Source organism: Bombina bombina, chromosome 12, assembly GCF_027579735.1.
Source record: "Bombina bombina isolate aBomBom1 chromosome 12, aBomBom1.pri, whole genome shotgun sequence".
NCBI classification, from domain to species: domain Eukaryota; kingdom Metazoa; phylum Chordata; class Amphibia; order Anura; family Bombinatoridae; genus Bombina; species Bombina bombina.
Genome location: NC_069510.1, coordinates 75,561,044 through 75,584,386, shown reverse-complemented (window position 1 = coordinate 75,584,386; position 23,343 = coordinate 75,561,044). Strand labels below are relative to the sequence as shown.

The 23,343-nt window shown below is 38.9% G+C and overlaps 1 protein-coding gene across 2 annotated transcripts in view; it reads right to left on the bottom strand.

The window, feature by feature from the left end:
* LOC128642788 (multidrug and toxin extrusion protein 1-like) overlaps positions 1–23,343 on the bottom strand; it is a 676,487-nt gene that overhangs the window by 209,811 nt on the left and 443,333 nt on the right. For both annotated transcript variants that reach the window (XM_053695585.1, XM_053695586.1), the window contains exon 12: positions 20,488–20,596. In XM_053695585.1, the coding sequence (XP_053551560.1) occupies positions 20,488–20,596 (109 nt within the window). The remainder of the gene's footprint in view (positions 1–20,487; positions 20,597–23,343) is intronic.

Below are 23,343 nucleotides of genomic sequence, written 5' to 3'. Positions count from 1 at the left end.
TATAGAATCAATATCCTCCAACCTTTCCCAATACGTTGATCATTACCTTCAAAATTATGTTACACAGTTACCATCACATTTAAAAGATTCCACTCTTAAATATATTAAACGAAATCAAATGGCAAAATAATTATATAATGGTCACTTGTGACGTTAATTCGTTATACACGAACATTAACCATAATTTAGGGCTAAAAGCAATTGCACACTATTTGAATAATGATCCCAATCTATTATATGAACAAAACAAATTTATTTTAGATAGCATTGAGTTTATTTTAAAAAACAACAGTTTCATGTTTAATGACAAATTTTACCTCCAGGCCAGGGGTACCGCTATGGGCACAAGGTTCGCTCCCAGCTATGCGAATCTATTCATGGGATTCTTTGAAGAAACTTTTCTATCCCATGATCTATGGGGAGCGAACCTTGTGCTCTATAAAAGATTTATCGACGATATCTTCCTGGTCTGGAGGGGTGACTATGAAATTTTAGAACTATTCCTTGAAGACATGAATACTAATGATGTAGGCCTCACTTTCACTCATGAACATAGTACTAGATCAATACATTTCTTAGATATTGAGGTAGAGATAGTAGAGAACTCAATTAAAACCAAAACCTACTTCAAAACTATAGACTCAAACAATTTCATACATTATCAAAGCTGCCACCTGAATAGGTGGAAGGATAACATTCCAAAAAGCCAGATGTTAAGAGTTAGAAAAAATTGCTCAGACATAGAATCTTATGATTCACAATGTAATATTTTACTAAATAGATTCACAGACAAAGGTTATAATCAGAAAAAAATCCTAGACACCATAACTTCTGTAAGAAAAACTGATAGATCTATTTTATTACAAAAACAACCAAACAAAAGAAAAAATGTATATACAAATAATTCAATGCCTTCTAATGGCCATAATTTTATTCCCTTTATAACTGAATATAACTCAAATCACAAAGAAATAAAAACCATCCTCCAAAAACACTGGCACTATATTAAAAAGGATCCCATATTAGGAACTACAGTTAAAAATCACCCAGATCTTATCTTTAAAAAAGCTAAAAATCTCAAAAGCTATTTGTCACCAAGTGAATTCAGAATAAAAACGATTATTCAAAAGATATGAATCTAAAGAAAGAACAAATTTTTGGATTCTATCCATGCCACAAGTGTAAATCCTGTAAATACAGTAGTAAAATCAAAAAGATAACATTAATTAACCAACAGGCCACATTCACAATTAAGGATACTATAATATGCATTGATTCAAATATAATTTACTGCATAAGATGCTCATGTAATTTATTTTATATAGGTCAAACCAGTCGCACATTCAAAGATAGGATGAGAGAACATATCTGGAATATAGAACATAAAACCACAAAAACCATACTTTATAAACATTTCACTGAAATACATCATGGAGACCTTAAATGTTTTCAATGTTGGGGAATGAAAAAAATTAGACCTAACAATAGAGGGGGAAATATAGAAAAGGTACTCCTAAAAAAAGAAGCAGAACTCATATTCGAATATAAAACGGTACACCCATTGGGACTTAATAGTTCCTTTGACCTCAATTCTATCTTATAACCAGTTACTAGATTAAATAAAATAGTTGAACATACACTTTAACTACATCTGTTATATAAAATACTATTTCGATAACAATCAAATTCATATATCATCGAAATAAACATAAATGAGACCGTACAATAGCTTCCTTTTAAGCTATATATAGACAGCACATTATTATTTTATATTATATCTCCCCCTTACTCTCTAGTATATAGGTAGTTGTTTTTTATACACTTGAGCGCTTACCACAACGAGAGAACAACCTGATATTACAACTCTGCAAGATTATTATAATAAAATGAAAAAAACTGTTGGAGCAATGTATATCCATATATATAAATCATTTTTAGGTAAAACCAAAATTGTAATACATTTTTCTAGTGCAATTCTGAGATATAGGCAACTATAACTTCATGCTTATTTTCACATTCTCACATATAGTTCACATGACATTGAACATGAAACGATGGATTGTTTTTTTTAATTTAAATTTAAACATCAATTCAATATACCATGTTTTATTTATGTATTTAACTTTAATGGCATTCACTCCAAAAATACCCAATGGGTTAAATTAGATGGAATATTATTTTCAAAAATTTAAACACTTATCTAATGCACCTCATTTATCTATGTACTTAACCTCAAGACATTTACCTTAAAAACATCGAATGGTTAATTTAGACTATCCTCTGACAACACCTGTCATTAATTACACACTCCCTATAAAAAGGCAGTAACTTTATGTAGTAAGCATCTTGATAAAGGCAGCTAACACTGCCGAAACACGTAGATTTGCTTACTCCTGTCATTTGAGAATTTATTATTGATAGTGTTACATTCCACAGGTTCATCTCTATCTCTATGATAAATATAGAGAGAAGACATTTGAATAATTCCTGTGTGTAACCAATTATCCACTAAGGCTATTGAACTGCTGAATTGTTCTATTGGCACAAAAAAAAGGTTCATTTCTATCTCCTTGATTCAACACTGAGATCGATGTATGAATCATTCCTGTGTGCCCCTTTGTTTCTTTTTTGCTCCCACCATAGCCCTATTAAACACAAAAAGTGGGGATAACAACTAAGTGCTTAGGAGCTTCTTCAAAAAGACAAGTTTCACGTTCCAGAACGGATATAAAACAAGACGGATTAACATTTCATAGGATCCAGAGCTGCTGATAAAACAAACCTGCTAAAAAATCTGGACAGATTATTGGACACTGGACATTCGCAAGTATTGCTACTAACTATCACATAATCAACTACACTTTGATATAACTATAAAATTGGATACATTTTTAAAAGTCGCTGTGTCTAAACATACTACAGAGATTGGAGGAAATATAATAGTCAAGTGACGTGATGTCACACCTCACGATCCATCACTCACAGTTACTCCTAACGGCTGAACAGATCAGACGCCTCCACCTAACATCTCATTGTTTAATCAAAATACTGGTAACATTTAGCCCAGCTAAGTTTACTGTGCTAAGAACCTTTTACCTTTATCAAGTTTGTTCATATATATTTTTACGGTACAATCAGGGAATTTTTATAAATTTTATATCGACCGTTTTTTCCTGTTTTTTAATATGATCAGTATGTTTTACTGTTTTTGATGCCGGCATCTTATGTAATTGTGTATATACTAACATATTCTGTATGTGTTAACAAGTTATTCATCTAAATTGTTATATAAATTCTTTTTTAGTATCATTTGATCCTCTTGTTATTTCATTTTATCTATATAATAATCTGGTTGGCTCTATTTTGCTTGAGCGCTTATCCCACACCATTTCTCACCTCTTTGTCTAACAGTCTGTAATTGGAGATTTTATCAGACCACATTAGGGATTTAAGCACAAAAACCTTTTCTATGACTAGCACTCACACCACCCTTCGTTTGTCTGTTTATCATTATATGTCTACAATAGATTTACAGGATGCATATCTGCATATTCCGATTCATCCAGATCACTATCAGTTTCTGAGATTCTCTTTCCTAGACAAGCATTACCAGTTTGTGGCTCTGCCGTTTGGCCTAGCTACAGCTCCAAGAATTTTTACAAAGGTTCTCGGTGCCCTTCTGTCTGTAATCAGAGAACAGGGTATTGTGGTATTTCCTTATTTGGACGATATCTTGGTACTTGCTCAGTCTTCACATTTAGCAGAATCTCATACGAATCGACTTGTGTTGTTTCTTCAACATCATGGTTGGAGGATCAATTTACCAAAAAGTTCATTGATTCCTCAGACACAGGTAACCTTTTTAGGTTTCCACATAGATTCAGTGTCCATGACTCTATCTTTGACAGACAAGAGACGTCTAAAATTGATATCAGCTTGTCGAAACCTTCAGTCACAATCATTTCCTTCGGTAGCCTTATGCATAGAAATTCTAGGTCTTATGACTGCTGCATCGGACGCGATCCCCTTTGCTCGTTTTCACATGCGGTCTCTTCAGCTCTGTATGCTGAACCAGTGGTGCAGGGATTACACAAAGATATCTCAATTAATATCTTTAAAACCGATTGTACGACACTCTCTGACGTGGTGGACAGATCACCATCGTTTAGTTCAGGGGGCTTCTTTTGTTCTTCCGACCTGGACTGTAATTTCAACAGATGCAAGTCTTACAGGTTGGGGAGCTGTGTGGGGGTCTCTGACAGCACAAGGGGTTTGGGAATCTCAGGAGGTGAGATTACCGATCAATATTTTGGAACTCTGTGCAATTTTCAGAGCTCTTCAGTCTTGGCCTCTTCTAAAGAGAGAATTGTTCATTTGTTTTCAGACAGACAATGTCACAACTGTAGCATACATCAATCATCAAGGAGGGACTCACAGTCCTCTGGCTATGAAAGAAGTATCTCAAATTCTGGTATGGGCGGAATCCAGCTCCTGTCTAGTTTCTGCGGTTCATATCCCAGGTATAGACAATTGGGAAGCGGATTATCTCAGTCGCCAAACGTTACATCCGGGCGAATGGTCTCTTCACCCAGAGGTATTTCTTCAGATTGTTCAAATGTGGGGACTTCCAGAAATAGATTTGATGGCCTCTCATCTAAACAAGAAACTTCCCAGGTATCTGTCCAGATCCAGGGATCCTCAAGCGGTAGCAGTGGATGAATTGTCACTTCCTTGGAAGTATCATCCTGCCTATATCTTTCCGCCTCTAGTTCTTCTTCCAAGAGTAATATCCAAGATTCTGAAGGAATGCTCGTTTGTTCTGCTGGTAGCTCCAGCATGGCCTCACAGGTTTTGGTATGCGGATCTTGTCAGGATGGCCTCTTGCCAACCGTGGACTCTTCCGTTAAGGCCAGACCTTCTGTCGCAAGGTCCTTTTTTTCCATCAGGATCTCAAATCCTTAAATTTAAAGGTATGGAGATTGAACGCTTGATTCTTAGTCAAAGAGGTTTCTCTGACTCTGTGATTAATACTATGTTACAGGCTCGTAAATCTGTATCTAGGGAGATATATTATAGAGTCTGGAAGACTTATATTTCTTGGTGTCTTTCTCATCATTTTTCCTGGCATTCTTTTAGAATTCCGACAATTTTACAGTTTCTTCAGGATGGTTTGGATAAAGGTTTGTCTGCAAGTTCCTTGAAAGGACAAATCTCTGCTCTTTCTGTTCTTTTTCACAGAAAGATTGCTAATCTTCCTGATATTCATTGTTTTGTACAAGCTTTGGTTCGTATAAAACCTGTCATTAAGTCAATTTCTTCTCCTTGGAGTTTGAATTTGGTTCTGAGGGCTCTTCAAGCTCCTCCGTTTGAACCTATGCATTCATTGGACATGAAATTACTTTCTTGGAAAGTTTTGTTCCTTTTGGCCATCTCTTCTGCCAGAAGAGTTTCTGAATTATCTGCTCTTTCTTGTGAGTCTCCTTTTCTGATTTTTCACCAGGATAAGGCGGTGTTGCGAACTTCTTTTAAATTTTTACCTAAGGTTGTGAATTCCAACAACATTAGTAGAGAAATTGTGGTTCCTTCATTATGTCCTAATCCTAAGAATTCTAAGGAGAAATCATTGCATTCTTTGGATGTTGTTAGAGCTTTGAAATATTATGTTGAAGCTACTAAGAATTTCCGAAAGACTTCTAGTCTATTTGTTATCTTTTCCAGTTCTAGGAAAGGTCAGAAGGCCTCTGCCATTTCTTTGGCATCTTGGTTGAAATCTTTGATTCATCTTGCTTATGTCAAGTCGGGTAAAACTCCGCCTCAAAGGATTACAGCTCATTCTACTAGGTCAGTTTCTACTTCCTGGGCGTTTAGGAATGAAGCTTCGGTTGATCAGATTTGCAAAGCAGCAACTTGGTCTTCTTTGCATACTTTTACTAAATTCTACCATTTTGATGTGTTTTCTTCTTCTGAAGCTGTCTTTGGTAGAAAAGTACTTCAGGCAGCTGTTTCAGTTTGAATCTTCTGCTTATATTTTCAGTTTTTTTCTTTATAAGATTTAAACTTTATTTTGGGTGTGGATTTTTTTCAGCGGAATTGGCTGTCTTTATTTTATCCCTCCCTCTCTAGTGACTCTTGTGTGGAAGATCCACATCTTGGGTAGTCATTATCCCATACGTCACTAGCTCATGGACTCTTGCTAATTACATGAAAGAAAACATAATTTATGTAAGAACTTACCTGATAAATTAATTTCTTTCATATTAGCAAGAGTCCATGAGGCCCACCCTTTTTTTGTGGTGGTTATGATTTTTTTGTATAAAGCACAATTATTCCAATTCCTTATATTTATGCTTCGCACTTTTTTCTTATCACCCCACTTCTTGGCTATTCGTTAAACTGATTTGTGGGTGTGGTGAGGGGGTGTATTTATAGGCATTTTGAGGTTTGGGAAACTTTGCCCCTCCTAGTAGGAATGTATATCCCATACGTCACTAGCTCATGGACTCTTGCTAATATGAAAGAAATGAATTTATCAGGTAAGTTCTTACATAAATTATGTTTTTTCCACATTTTCTCTTTTCCCCCTTGATTCCTTCTCTTCAGCAAGAAGGGAAGGGGTGAAAGAAGGAAAGGGGGAGAAGGAAAAAAAGGGACCAGAAAAGGGGGGGGTCTTCACAATTGTGTGCACAGATTCACAAGAATTATATATAGTGTGTAGTACCAGGGGCTTCCTGGTTAGGTGTGGTGTGTGATTTTATATATACACTATCCTTGAATGGAAAGATATATCACTCAGGTGAAATCTTTTTCACCCATAATGCCTGCAAAGGTGAAAGATAAGAGAAATAAAACAATTGATGCCAGCTTAGATAGTACTATGGAGACCAGTAAAATTTCATGTGATATGCAAGAGCTTACTGCTAAACTGTCAGAAGTATTTTCCCCTCAATTTGATGCTATTAAAAAGGATTTAAGTTCTATCTCTAATGAAATTGTTACATTAGCATCAGAGGTGAGACAGTTTTCTACCAGATTAACAGAGGCAGAGAATAGGATCTCTGACTTAGAAGATCAGACCCATATATCTACAGAGTTAATTCAGAAACAAGACACCAAAATTAGAAATATGCAGTTGCGCCTGGAGGATCTGGAGGATCGCTCCAGGTGTAACAATATCAGACTGGTTGGGCTACCAGAATTTGACGATTTATTAAAATTCACTTCCACTACGCTTCCCCTTGCTCTAGGGATGCCCCCACATGTATTACCACTCATGATTGAACAGGCGCATAGGCTAGGTCCCAAGAAAGTTTTTCCTGATTGAGCCTTGAAAAATAGAGCATGTCTATTTAAACTTTTAAAATATCAAGACAAGATTGAAATGCTGAGACTATTTAAAACAGCCAAACCTCCAACATTTGGAAATTCTAGGATGCTAATGTTCCAAGACTTTTCCTCTGAGACCTCCTCAAGGAGGAGAGCTATGGCACCGCATTGTACCCATCTTATCAACAAAGGGTTAAAAGCGCGGATGATTTATCCAGCTCGAATCTTAGTAGAAGATTGAGGCACGAGACATTCCTTCGATGAGGTCTCAGAGGTTAAAAAATTTATAGACTCCCTTGAGAGTATATAGTCGTAGAGCTGGCTTCGAAATGTAAGTTAGCCCGAATCCTCCTTCAGTATAGAATTGATGGTTCCAATCATGGTTAGCGAAGTTGTATGTGTGTTATTTGTGATGTGGGTTTTTTTTTTTCTCTCTCCTCTTCCCTCCCCTCCTAGTGGAGTGGTTAGACTAGATGGGTGAACAAATTAAGATATTATCATGGAACATAGGGGGAATAACCTCCCCCATTAAGCGTAAACTGGTTATTAAAAAATTATCTACGCATAAACCTGATATAGTCCTTCTACAGGAGACACACCTAAACAAGCTAGAAGCAGCTAAACTAAAGATAAAATGGGTAGGGGAAGTTATATCTACATCCGGGGGAGCTAGGAAATGTGGTTTAGCTATTCTTCTACATAAGGATTTAGATTACAAGTTACTCAAAATAGAGCTAGATGAGGAAGCTAGATATATCATTTTGCAAATTCAGTTAAATAATGTAAAATTGGTGATTTGTAACGTATACGCACCTAATAAATTCTCTAGAGTATTTTGGGAAAATATAAAAGTAAAATTATTTCCGTTCCTCTCTGAAAATTTAATTTTAGGGGGTGATTTTAACGCAACACTCTGCCCTATCCTGGACAGATTTAAAAAAAAAAAATGTTTCGTTACATAATAGTAACGCGAAAGTTTTAAAACAATTCTGTAGCAGGTTGAAACTAGTTGATATCTGGCGATTAAAAAAAACAGATAAATTGGCCTACTCATGTGAATCTAAAGCCCATGGGACATTTTCAAGAATCGATCTGTTTTTAATTTCTGAAACTCTTTCAACGCAGGGAGTAGAATGTGAGATAGGAGAGATCTGTGTGTCGGATCACGCTATTTTTTCAGTAGCTCTTGTATCCGCTAACAAAGATAGACTTAAAATTCCTAGATTTAGTTTCCCCAGATATCTATACACCAATCCGAAATTTGTTAATTTTATTTTTATAACTCTTTAATATTTTAATTTTATAATTAATATCCCTATCACATCAGTTTCACATAATGAGTAAGAAAATGGCTGTTCCCTCCTATATATGTGTTAGCCTAGTGAATTAGCTTAGGGAAAAAATTTTTTTTATTTTTTTTATATATTTCTTATATTTTTATATTGTGATTTTATAGTGCATCATCTTATATATATATATATATATATATATATATATATATATATATATGCAGTTTTCTAAAAGTAATTTTTATGTTGGTCATCTCTATATATTCATTCATTTTTTATAGTATTGATATACAGTCCCATTTACAATGTCTTTATTCTGTTTCTATATTAATTACAGATTGCAAATATATCAAATATTAAATATTAATTTTGTGTTTATCTTCAACTTAGGTTTTTTAACATTTTTCGTATGTAATTTGTTTTTTTATATATATAGCATGAAATTTTGTTCTTTATATATTTCTAAGTTACATTTTTTAGTCTTACATGGATGCAAGTAAAATATACTAAGAGACTATGGAAATACCGAGTCACCACGGAACCAATGAAATAAGACTGCGTGTTATAAATAAACTTGTATCGTAGGATACACCATTCATCCTACCTCTTGAGAAAGACCGCACGCTGTTGAAACGCGTTGAGGCTCAGTTTGGACTACTCGAGGACCCGTAGCGCTCTGTGGAAGAATTTACTGGCATCTGACACTTTGATACGGCCATTGCTACCAGAGCCGCAACTACGGAAGCCAGCAAGGGTTTGAACTATCCAGTTCTGTGACGACTATCCTGAGGGACTCGCACAGTTTGTTTTATGGACTAATATCGTTTTTATGGTCTTTGTATGATACATCCGGAACTTTGATGCTTTTAAATAAATGCCTGATTAAACTTTCAACACTGTAAGTGTAATTCAATAGCGTGGTATTTTGCGCCTTACCAATCTACACTTGAGTCTGTTTGCGCTTTGTTTTTTTACAGATTTTTGGAATGTCAGAGGTATTATCCATATTGCCTGAATTGAGAGGCAAGCGCGATAGCTCTGGGGTTAGACGAGATACAGAGCCTGTAGATGCTGTAAGAGCCATGTCTGATACTGCGTCACAATATGCAGAACCTGAGGACGGAGAGCTTCAGTCTGTGGGTGATGTCTCTGAATCGGGGAGACCTGATTCAGAGATTTCAAATTTTAAATTTAAGCTTGAGAACCTCCGTGTTTTTTTACTTGGGGAGGTATTAGCTGCTCTGAATGACTGTGACACAATTGCAGTGCCAGAGAAATTGTGTAGGCTGGATAAATACTATGCAGTGCCGGTGAGTACTGATGTTTTTCCAATACCTAAAAGGCTTACAGAAATTATTAGTAAGGAGTGGGATAGACCCGGTGTGCCCTTTTCCCTACCTCCTATATTTAGAAAAATGTTTCCAATAGATGCCACTACACGGGACTTATAGCAGACAGTCCCTAAGGTGGAGGGAGCCGTTTCTACTTTAGCAAAGCGTACCACTATCCCGGTTGAGGACAGTTGTGCTTTTTCAGATCCAATGGATAAAAAATTAGAGGGTTACCTTAAGAAAATGTTTATTCAACAATGTTTTATTTTACAGCCCCTTGCATGCATTGCGCCTGTCACTGCTGCGGCGGCATTCTGGTTTGAGGCCCTGGAAGAGGCCATCCATACAGCTCCATTGACTGAAATTGTTGACAAGCTTAGATCTCTTAAGCTAGCTAACTCATTTGTTTCTGATGCCATTGTTCATTTGACTAAACTAACGGCTAAGAATTCCGGATTCGCCATCCAGGCGCGTAGGGCGCTATGGCTCAAATCCTGGTCAGCTGATGTGACTTCAAAGTCTAAATTACTCAACATTCCTTTCAAGGGGCAGACATTATTCGGGCCTGGTTTGAAAGAAATTATTGCTGACATTACTGGAGGTAAGGGTCATTCCCTTCCTCAGGACAGGGCCAAATCAAAGGCCAAACAGTCTAATTTTCGTGCCTTTCGAAATTTCAAGGCAGGTGCAGCATCAACTTCCTCTGCTTCAAAACAAGAGGGAACTTTTGCTCAATCCAAGCAGGCCTGGAAACCTAACCAGTCCTGGAACAAGGGCAAGCAGGCCAGAAAGGCTGCTGCTGCCTCTAAGACAGCATGAAGGAGCGGCCCCCTATCCGACAATGGATCTAGTAGGGGGCAGACTCTCTCTCTTTGCCCAGGCGTGGGCAAGAGATGTTCAAGATCCCTGGGCGTTGGAGATCATATCTCAGGGATATCTTCTGGACTTCAAAGCTTCTCCTCCACAAGGGAGATTTCACCTTTCAAGATTATCTGCAAACCAGATAAAAGAGCCATTCCTAAGCTGCGTACAAGATCTCCTTGTAATGGGAGTGATCCATCCAGTTTCGTGGACGGAACAAGGACAGGGGTTTTATTCAAATCTGTTTGTGGTTCCCAAAAAAGAGGGAACCTTCAGACCAATTTTGGATTTAAAGATCCTAAACAAATTCCTCAGAGTTCCGTCATTCAAGATGGAAACTATTCAAACCATTTTACCCATGATCCAAGAGGGTCAGTACATGACCACAGTGGACTTAAAGGATGCCTACCTTCACATTCCGATTCACAAGAATCATCATCAGTTCCTGAGGTTTGCCTTTCTAGACAGGCATTACCAATTTGTAGCTCTTCCATTCGGGTTGGCTACAGCCCCAAGAATTTTTGCAAAGGTTCTGGGCTCACTTCTGGCGGTCCTAAGACTGCAAGGCATAGCGGTGGCTCCTTACCTGGACGGCATCCTGATACACGCGTCAAGCTTTCAAATTGCCAAATCTCATACAGAGATAGTTCTGGCATTCCTGAGGGCGCATGGGTGGAAAGTGAACAAAGAAAAGAGTTCTCTATCTCCTCTCACAAGGGTTTCCTTTCTAGGGACTCTAATAGATTCTGTAGAAATTACAATAAATATACCGAATATCACAAAGAAAAAAATGTGAAATAAATGTGATAACAAAAATCATAAAAGGAAAACCAAATAAAGTTCTGAATCAAGGATATGTCTGTGTCCTCTGGATGAGTTTTTCAGCTTGTTAGCATTCCTCAGTGAGATCCCATAAAAAAGGAAACAGAAAATTGCAACATAGTGTGAATCTGTAATGGCACTTTGAGGAAGTAGTTGTTTTGTAACAAATGACTACTCACATTTGTTGGAGCTTTCCACTAAGCTCAAGGATATGCGCACTCCCACTTTATACTGATGGGAAAACAGTACACTAGGCAAAACTTGGATACAAATTTATTTTAAAATATATAAAAGCGTCACATAAGCCTTGATAACACCACAATGTAAGGGTACAAAAGCAGATATGCTGTAACAAATGCTTCAAATCGCCAAACTTGCAAAGAGGTAAATGGATCAGCAGGAGTGTGACCGCTGAAACCAAAACCTTTTTAGTAGCAAGACAATAGTGCTAAGCCCCCAGGTGTCCTGGCTAGTGTAGAGACGCAATAAAACTCAATATAGAACAGTTCAGTTCCGACGTACGTTTCGCTGGTATGCTTTGCTGGTTCAGGGTCCTTTCAATCATCCAAATCTACTTTCTCTGAGACTGACTGCATGGAGATTGAACGCTTGATTCTATGAAAGCGTGGCTTCTCCGAGTCAGTAATTGATACCTTAATACAGGCACGAAAGCCTGTCACCAGGAAAATTTACCACAAGATATGGCGTAAATATCTTCATTGGTGTGAATCCAAGAATTACTCATGGAGTAGGGTTAGGATTCCTAGAATATTGTCCTTCCTCCAAGAGGGTTTGGACAAAGGATTATCAGCTAGTTCTTAAAGGGACAGATTTCTACTCTGTCTATTCTTTTACACAAGCGTCTGGCAGAAGTTCCAGACGTTCAGGCATTTTATCAGGCTTTAGTTAGAATTAAGCCTGTGTTTAAACCTTTTGCTCCTCCATGGAGCTTAAACTTGGTTCTTAAAGTTCTTCAAGGGGTTCCGTTTGAACCCCTTCATTCTATTGATATCAAACTTCTATCATGGAAAGCTCTTTTTCTGATGGCTATTTCCTCGGCTCGAAGAGTCTCGGAGTTATCTGCCTTACATTGTGATTCTCCTTATCTGATCTTTCATTCAGATAAAGTTGTTCTGCGTACAAAACCTGGGTTTTTACCTAAGGTGGTTTCTAACAAGAATATCAATCAAGATATTGTTGTTCCATCATTATGTCCTAATCCTTCTTCAAAGAAGGAACGTCTTTTGCATAATCTAGACGTAGTCCGTGCCTTGAAGTTTTACTTACAGGCTACTAAAGATTTTCGTCAAACATCTAACCTGTTTGTTGTTTACTCTGGACAGAGGAGAGGTCAAAAGGCTTCGGCAACCTCTCTTTCTTTTTGGCTTCGGAGTATAATCCGTTTAGCCTATGAGACTGCTGGACAGCAGCCTCCTGAAAGGATTACAGCTCATTCTACTAGAGCTGTGGCTTCCACCTGGGCCTTTAAAAATGAGGCCCCTGTTGAACAGATTTGCAAGGCTGCGACTTGGTCTTCGCTTCATACTTTTTCCAAATTTTACAAATTTGATACTTTTGCTTCTTCGGAGGCTGTTTTTGGGAGAAAGGTGCTACAGGCAGTGGTTCCTTCCGTTTAAGTTCCTGCCTTGTCCCTCCCATCATCCGTGTACTTTAGCTTTGGTATTGGTATCCCACAAGTAATGGATGATCCGTGGACTGGATACACTTAACAAGAGAAAACATAATTTATGCTTACCTGATAAATGTATTTCTCTTGTAGTGTATCCAGTCCACGGCCCGCCCTGTCCTTTTCAGGCAGGTCTAAATTTTAATTAAACTACAGTCACCACTGCACCCTATGGTTTCTCCTTTCTCGGCTTGTTTCGGTCGAAGGACTGGATATGGCAGTGAAGGGAGGAGCTATATAGCAGCTCTGCTGTGGGTGATCCTCTTGCAACTTCCTGTTGGGAAGGAGAATATTCCACAAGTAATGGATGATCCGTGGACTGGATACACTACAAGAGAAATAAATTTATCAGGTAAGCATAAATTATGTTTTCTGATTATTTTTTTTCATTGTATCATGTCCGCTCGCATTATGATAAAACTACCCCTTAGTGACAGCAGCGTACTTTCACCTGTCATGATTGGATTAAAAAACTAAAATTAGCCCTTTATAGTACTAAAAACTAATATCTGCATGTATATGATGAATAGTCCTGTGACCACTAGATGGAGTCTTGAAATTTTACTGTCAGTAGAGTCTTGAAATTTTACTGTACAGGTAGTAGATTCTGCCTCCTTTGGCTTTATATAGAATGGTTTAGGGCAGTGATTTGCAATATATATATATATATATATATATATATATATATATATATATATACATACACTGTACTGTGCTGTCATGCCATGCCTCCTTCAAACTATACATGACATATTGACATTCATTCACAAACAATCATAATGATTGTCTGTGAATGAATGTCAATGTCATGGTTGTAAATGATGCCTGATGAGCCTGTCACATACCTCCCAATATTTCAAAATTTGAAAGAGCGACACCCCAGCACTGTTGTCAGTCTGCTGCGGCACACCTGAGGATCTCTCACGGCACACTGGTTGAAAAACACTGGTTTAGGGTATATGTGTATACAACATGATTAAGGTCAGGTTCTGACTGAAACATTGTATTTGTTCTATGTGATGTCTCAAATAAAAGGATATTGAAGTTTACCGACTGGTGCTGCTACTCTCTATTCACTGTAGCCTATTATCAGCCAGGAAAATAGTGTGTTCTAGATTAAGTATTTGGCTATGTCTTAATCACAAAAGAAAATTTTTGGGTTTCATATCCCTTTAAATATATTTCACGGTGGGAAGTAAGTGCTTATTTCTCTTATTTGGCTTGACATTGTGGTTTAAAAGGAGTTAATCCTGAACGTAAATAATTAAAGATTAACTTATATAGTTTTAGAAATGAGTGCACCATAATTCTAACCTTTTTTCTGCATATGTTCATATATTTATTTTATTGTAAACCCAGAGAGTCAGATGTCTAAATGCCCACATTAGACCTCCAATCAGGCCCATGGCCAGTGGCGGTTCTATGGGGGGCTGGGGGTTGCTATGCACTTTCAAATACATGTGATGCACCCCCGTTGAGCTGCGGAGGACTATACATGCTCTGCCAGACAGCTGCTGTGCTGTGTCTTTCAACTTTTGACCACTTTGTTAGCCCTCCAAATTTCAAGTTTTAAAACTGCCACTGTCCATAGTTATTAAGCCTGTTTCACTTATTTACAACATCATACCTTAGATCATCCCAATGGGACTGTAGCCACTGTAAGTTATATGCCAACATTAGACCTCAGATCCTGCACATTATCCTGCAGTCCTGTCAGTTATATGTCTACATCAGATCAGGCCCATGGTCGTGCAGTCCTGTCAGTTATATGTCTACATCAGTTCAGGCCCATGGTCCTGCAGTCCTGTCAGTTATATGTCTACATCAGATCAGGCCCATGGTCGTGCAGTCCTGTCAGTTATATGTCTACATCAGACATTAGATCAGCCCTATGGTCCTGCAGTCATGTCAGTTATATGTCTACATCAGATCAGGCCCATGGTCCTGCAGTCCTGTCAGTTATATGTCTACATCAGATCAGGCCCATGGTCCTGCAGTCCTGTCAGTTATATGTCTACATCAGACATTAGATCAGCCCTATGGTCCTGCAGTAGTTTCAGTTATTTGCCCACATCAGACCTCAGATCAGCCCTATGGTCCTGCAGTCCTCTCAGTTATATGTCTACATCAGACATTAGATCAGCCCTATGGTCCTGCAGTCATGTCAGTTATGTGTCTATATCAGACATTAGATCAGCCCTATGGTCCTGCAGTCATGTCAGTTATATGTCTACATCAGACATTAGATCATCAGCCCTATGGTCCTGCAGTCATGTCAGTTATATGTCTACGTCAGACATTAGATCAGCCCTATGGTCCTGCAGTCATGTCAGTTATATGTCTACATCAGACATTAGATCAGCCCTATGGTCCTGCAGTCATGTCAGTTATATGCCTACATCAGACCTCAGATCAGCCCTATGGTCCTGCAGTCATTTCAGTTTTATGTCTACATCAGACCTCAGATCAGCCCTATGGTCCTGCAGTCATGTCAGTTATATGTCTACGTCAGACATTAGATCAGCCCTATGGTCCTGCAGTCATGTCAGTTATATGTCTACATCAGACATTAGATCAGCCCTATGGTCCTGCAGTACTATCAGTTATACACCTACATCAGACCTCAGATCTGCCCTATGGTCCTGCAGTCATGTCAGTTATATGCCTACATCAGACATTAGATCAACCTCATGGTCCTGCAGTCCTGTCAGTTATCTGCCTACATCAGACATTAAATCAGCCTTATGGTCCTGCAGTCATGTCAGTTATATGCCTACATCAGACATTAGATCAGCCCTATGGTCCTGCAGCCCTGTCAATTATATGTCTACATCAGACATTATATCAGCCTTATGGTCCTGCATTCATGTCGGTTATATGCCTACATCAGACATTAGAGCAGCCCTATGGTCCTGCAGTCATGTCAGTTATATGTCTACATCAGACCTTAGATCATGTCCATGGTACTGCAGTCCTGTCAGTTACAGTATATATCTACATCAGACCTCAGATCAGCCCTATGGTCCTGCAGTCATGTCAGTTATATGTCTACATCAGACCTCAGATCAGCCCTATGGTCCTGCAGTCATGTCAGTTATATGCCTACATCAGACATAAGATCAGCCCTATGGTCCTGCAGTCATGTCAGTTATATGCCTACATCAGACCTCAGATCAGCCCTATGGTCCTGCAGTCATGTCAGTTATATGTCTACATCAGACATTAAATCAGCCCTATGGTCCTGCAGTCCTGTCAGTTATATGCCTACATCAGACATTAGATCAGCCCTATGGTCCTGCAGCCCTGTCAATTATATGTCTACATCAGACATTATATCAGCCCTATGGTCCTGCATTCATGTCGGTTATATGCCTACATCAGACATTAGAGCAGCCCTATGGTCCTGCAGTCATGTCAGTTATATGTCTACATCAGACCTTAGATCATGTCCATGGTACTGCAGTCCTGTCAGTTACAGTATATATCTACATCAGACCTCAGATCAGCCCTATGGTCCTGCAGTCATGTCAGTTATATGTCTACATCAGACCTCAGATCAGCCCTATGGTCCTGCAGTCATGTCAGTTATATGCTTACATCAGACATAAGATCAGCCCTATGGTCCTGCAGTCATGTCAGTTATATGCCTACATCAGACCTCAGATCAGCCCTATGGTCCTGCAGTCATGTCAGTTATATGTCTACATCAGACATTAGATCAGCCCTATGGTCCTGCAGTCCTGTCAGTTATATGTCTACATCAGACCTCAGATCAGCCCTATGGTCCTGCTGTCATATCAGTTATATGTCTACATCAGACATTAGATCAGCCCTATGGTCCTGCAGTCATGTCAGTTATATGTCTACATCAGACATTAGATCAGCCCTATGGTCCTGCAGTCCTGTCAGTTATTTGCCTACATCAGACCTCAGATCAGCCCTATGGTCCTGCAGTCATGTCAGTTATATGTCTACATCAGACAATAGATCAGTCCTATGGTCCTGCAGCCCTGTCAATTATATGCCTACATCAGACATTAGATCAGCCCTATGGTCCTGCAGTCATGTCAGTTAAATGCCTGCATCAGACCTTAGATAAGTCCTATGGTCCTGCAGCCCTGTCATTTATATGTCTACATCAGACATTAGATCAGCCCTATGGACCTGCAGTCATGTCGGTTATATGCCTACATCAGACATTAGATCAGCCCTATGGTCCTGCAGTCATGTCAGTTAAATGCCTGCATCAGACCTTAGATAAGTCCTATGGTCCTGCAGCCCTGTCATTTATATGTCTACATCAGACATTAGATCAGCCCTATGGTCCTGTAGTCCTGTCAGTTATATGCTTAAATCAGACAATAGATCAGCCCTATGGTCCTGCAGTCATGTCAGTTATATGTCTACATCAGACCTTAGATAGGCCCTTTGGTCATGTCAGTTATATGCCTACATTAGACCTCAGATCAGCCCTATGGTCATACAGCCCTTTCAATTATATGCCTACATCAGACCTTAGATCAGCCCTATGGTCCTGCAGTCATGTCAGTTATATGTCTACATCAGACATTAGATCAGCCCTATGGTCCTGCAGTCCTGTCAGTTATATGTCTACATCAGACCTCAGATCAGCCCTATGGTCCTGCTGTCATATCAGTTATATGTCTACATCAGACATTAGATCAGCCCTATGGTCCTGCAGTCATGTCAGTTATATGTCTACATCAGACATTAGATCAGCCCTATGGTCCTGCAGTCATGTCAGTTATATGTCTACATCAGACATTAGATCAGCCCTATGGTCCTGCAGTCCTGTCAGTTATTTGCCTACATCAGCCCTCAGATCAGCCCTATGGTCCTGCAGTCATGTCAGTTATATGTCTACATCAGACAATAGATCAGTCCTATGGTCCTGCAGCCCTGTCAATTATATGTCTACATCAGACATTAGATCAGCCCTATGGTCCTGCAGTCATGTCGGTTATATGCCTACATCAGACATTAGATCAGCCCTATAGTCCTGCAGTCATGTCAGTTAAATGCCTGCATCAGACCTTAGATAAGTCCTATGGTCCTGCAGCCCTGTCAGTTATATGTCTACATCAGACATTAGATCAGCCCTATGGTCCTGTAGTCCTGTCAGTTAAATGCTTAAATCAGACATTAGATCAGCCCTATGGTTCTGCAGTCATGTCAGTTATATGCTTAAATCAGACATTAGATCAGCCCTATGGTCCTGCAGTCATGTCAGTTATATGTCTACATCAGACCTTAGATAGGCCCTTTGGTCATGTCAGTTATATGCCTACATTAGACCTCAGATCAGCCCTATGGTCATACAGCCCTGTCAGTTATATGCCTACATCAGACCTCAGATCAGCCCTATAGTCCTGCAGTCATGTCAGTTATATGTCTACATCAGACATTAGATCGGCCCTATGGTCCTGCAGTCATGTCAGTTATGTGTCTACATCAGACATTAGATCAGCTCTATGGCCCTGCAGTCCTATCAGTGATATCTTTACATCAGACATTAAATCAGCCCTATGGTCCTACAGTCATGCCAGTTATATGTCTACATCAGACCTCAGATCAGCACTATGGTCCTGCAGTCATGTCAGTTAAATGCCTACATCAGACCTTAGATAAGCCCTATGGTCCTGCAGCCCTGTCAGTTATATGTCTACAGCTGACATTAGATCAGCCCTATGGTCCTGTAGTCCTTTCAGTTATATGCTTAAATCAGACATTAGATCAGCCCTATGGTCCTGCAGTCATGTCAGTTATATGCTTAAATCAGACATTAGATCAGCCCTATGGTCCTGCAGTAAAGTCATTTATATGCCTACATCAGACCTCAGCTCAGGCCCATGGTCCTGCAGCCCTGTCATAAATATTCCCACATGTGATCTCAAATCATACCCAATTAATTAAGAGTCCAGTGCTTTTTACATAACAATTTATGAGATTGTCAAAGGGAAGACATTCAACACCACCTTATAAATACTTTCTGAGATCGTACTGCCACAATACACTCACCGGCCACTTTATTAGGTACACCTTGCTAGTACTGGGTCGGACCCCCTTTTGCCTTCATAAATGCCTTAATTCTTTGTGGCATAGATTCAACAAGGTGTTAGAAACATTCCTTATACATTTTGGTCTATATTGACATAATAGCATCACGCAGTTGCTGCAGATTTGTTGGCTGCACATCCATGATGTGAAACTCCTGTTCCACCACATTCCAAAGGTGCTCTATTAGATTGAAATCTGGTGACTGTGGAGGCCATTGGAGTACAGTGAATGCATTGTCATGTTCAAGAAACTAGTTTGAGATGATTTGAGCTTTGTGATATGGAAGTAGCCATCAGAAGATGATTACACTGTAGTCATAAAGGGATGGACATAGTCAACAACATTACTCAGGTAGGTCATCGCTGAAATTGAGAACCATCAGACCAGCAAATTTTTTTCCAATCTTCTATTGTCTAAGTTTGGTGAGCCTATATGAATTGCAGTCTCAGTTTCCTGTTCTTAGCTGAGAGGAGTGGCACCCGGTGTGTGGTCTTCTGCTGCTGTAGCCTATCTGCTTCAAGGTTTGATGTGTTGTGCGTTCAGAGATGGTATTCTGCATACCTTAGTTGTATTGAGTCGTTAATTGAGTTACTGTTGCCTTTCTATCATCTCAAACCGGTCTGCCCAGTCTCCTCTGACCTCGGACATCAACAAGGCATTTTCGTCCACACAACTGCCGCTCGCTGGATTTTTTCTCTTTTTCGGACCATTCTCTGTAATCCCCTAGAGATGGTTGTGCGTGAAAATACCAGTAGATCAGCAGTTTTTTTAAAAACTCAGACCAGCCCGTATGGCACCAACAACCATGCCACGTTCAAAGTCACTTAAATCCTTAAATCCCTTTCTGCCCCATTCTGATACTCGGTTTGAACTTCAGCAAGTCGTTTTCACTACGTGTAGATGCCTAAATGCATTGAGTTGCTGCCATGTGATTGGCTGATTAGCAATTTGTGTTACCAAGCAATTGAACAGGTGTACCTAATAAAGTAGCCGGTGAGTGTATATCTTCTACCTAAACTAATCCCCTATAAACAGATGAGATATATTTATCAATGCCACCATAACATCACATTTCATGAAAAACTAAGATCTTTACCTGTCATAAACAAGGCAACTACAGTTGATTTTTTTGCTTGTTCGATGTTCCCCGCTCCTAAAGACTGTCCCACACGGACACTGGCTGCTATACTGAAACCCACAGGCACCTAGTTGTGTGAAGAAACAAAGAAAGTAAATGTCAGCATAGATGCCAACTGATTAAGTAAAGGAACATTTATTTTGTTATCGAGCAAGAATCCTTTACATTAAACTGAATATAACAGCCTTTAAAGGGACAGTAAAAACTAAAAACATTTTATAAACTTAGTATTGAGGTTATGCCCTGCATCTCTCTAGTCATGGATGCTGCCATGTTGAAATCTAGCTTTTACTGCAGTCCAGTGCTGACCTGTTTGCACATGTGCAGCAACTCTACATGTGTAACCTAAGTTCCAAAATGGCGACCCCTAATTAGAGGAAAGTGCATGAATGTATTTAGTGTTTAATGTTCCTTTGAATGGACATTTTATCCAAAAATGTTCTCCCTTCTATTTGTTCCCAAAGATCCATTTTACCTGCTGAAGTGTATTAAATTGTTTACAAGTAGTTCATTTACCATTGTTTCAGCATTTGAAATAGCTTATTTAGCTTCTGGTCTTAAGTCCAGGCTTTTAACAGGCAATGTAAACACAGCCAGTAGGAGAAATTACACTCCTGGGGCCCGATCCGATATGCAGCGTCGCCCGCAAAAGCTGGCGGCGCCGTTTTTTGCTCTATTTTGGTATCGCAAATACAACGTAGCATACAAGTTACGGCCGTATATTTCACCCGTCGCTCGCAATTTTTACTCTCATAGGCTAATATGGGACCGCGTCGTAAGTCGGTATCCAATATCAAGTGCAAGGCATTAAGTGGCGAAAATGGAGAAATCTTACTCCATTTTCACCTCACCATAAAATGCAGCCGTAGCAGGCCTTGCACTGAGTATGGGAACACCGCAACTCCCTAAAATGCCTTCCAAAATAAAACTAACACCTAATGCATGCGCAATGTCTATCTACCTGTCAACCGCAATCCCCCAACGCAATAACTAATAAAGTCTATTAACCCCTAAACCGCCGCTCCCGAATCCCCCCGCACCTAAAGTGTTTAACCCCCAAACCGCCGCTCCCGGACCCCGCTGCCACCTACAGTAAATTTATTAACCCCTAATCTGACCCCCCTAGACCACCGCCACCTACATTAAATTTATTAACCCCTAATCTCCCGCCCCCAACGTCGCCGCCACTATATTAAATTTATTCATTTCTAAACCTAAGTCTAACCCTAACATCCCCCTAACTTAATTATTATTTAAATAAATCTGAATAATATTACTATTATTAACTAAAGTATTCCTATTTAAAACTAAATACTTACCTATAAAATAAACCCTAAGATAGCTACAATATAATTAATAATTACATTGTAGCTATTTAAGGATTTATTTTTATTTTACAGGCAACTTTGTATTTATTTTAACTAGGTAAAATAGCTATTAAATAGTTAATAACTATTTAATAGCTACCTAGTTAAAATAATTACAAAATTACCTGTAAAATAAATCCTAACCTAAGTTACAAATACACCTAACACTACACTATCATTAAATAAATTAAATTAATTAACTACAATTATCTAAAATGAAATACAATTAACTAAAATTAACTAAAGTACAAAAAAATATAAACACTAAATTACTTAATTTTTTTTTACAAGAAGTTTAAACTAATTACACCTAATCTAAGACCCTAATAATATAAAAAAGTCCCCCAAAATAATAAAATGCCCTACCCTATACTAAATTACAAATAGCCCTTAAAAGGGCCTTTTGCGGGGCATTGCCCCAAAGTAATCAGCTCTTTTACCTGTAAAAAAAATTACAATACCCCCCCAACATTACAACCCACCACTCACACACCCCTACTTTACAACCCACCCAATACCCCCTTAAAAAAAGCCTAACACTACCCCATTGAAGATCACCCTACCTTGAGCCATTTTCACCCAGCCAGGCACCAGTAGTCATCCGATCCGGGAAGAAGTCTTCATCCGATGGGGCACAAGAGGACATCCAGACCGGCAGAAGTCTTCATCCTATCCGGGCAGAAGAGGACATCCGGACCGGCAGAAGGTTTCATCCAAGCAGCATCTTCATTCTTCTTCCATCCGACGAGGACTGGCTCCATCTTGAAGACATCCGGCGCGGAGCATCCTTTCAGCACGACGACTACTCGACGAATGATGGTTCCTTTAAATGACGTCATCCAAAATGGCGCCCCTCAAATTCCGATTGGCTGATAGGGTTCTATCAGCTAATCGAAATTAAGGTAGGAAAAATCTGATTGGTTGATTTAATCAGCCAATCAGATTGAAGTTCAATCCTATTGGCTGATTGGATCAGCCAATAGAATGCAAGGTCAATTCTATTGGCTAATCCAATCAGCCAATCGGATTGAACATCAATCCGATTGGCTGATTAAATCAACCAATCAGATTTTTCCTACCTTAATTCCGATTGGCTGATAGAATCCTATCAGCCAATCGGAATTCGAGGAACGCCATCTTGGTAAAAGAGCTGATTACTTTGTGGCAATGCCCCGCAAAAGGCCCTTTTAAGGGCTATTTGTAATTTAGTCTAGGGTAGGGCATTTTATTATTTTGGGGGGCTTTTTTATTTTATTAGGGGGCTTAGATTAGGTGTAATTAGTTTAAACTTCTTGTATTTTTTTATTTTCTGTAATTTAGTGGGTTTTTTTGTACTGTAGTTTATTTAATTTAATTGTATTTAATTTTAGCTAATTGTAGTTAATTTAATTTATTTATTGATAGTGTAGTGTTAGGTGTATTTGTAACTTAGGTTAGGATTTATTTT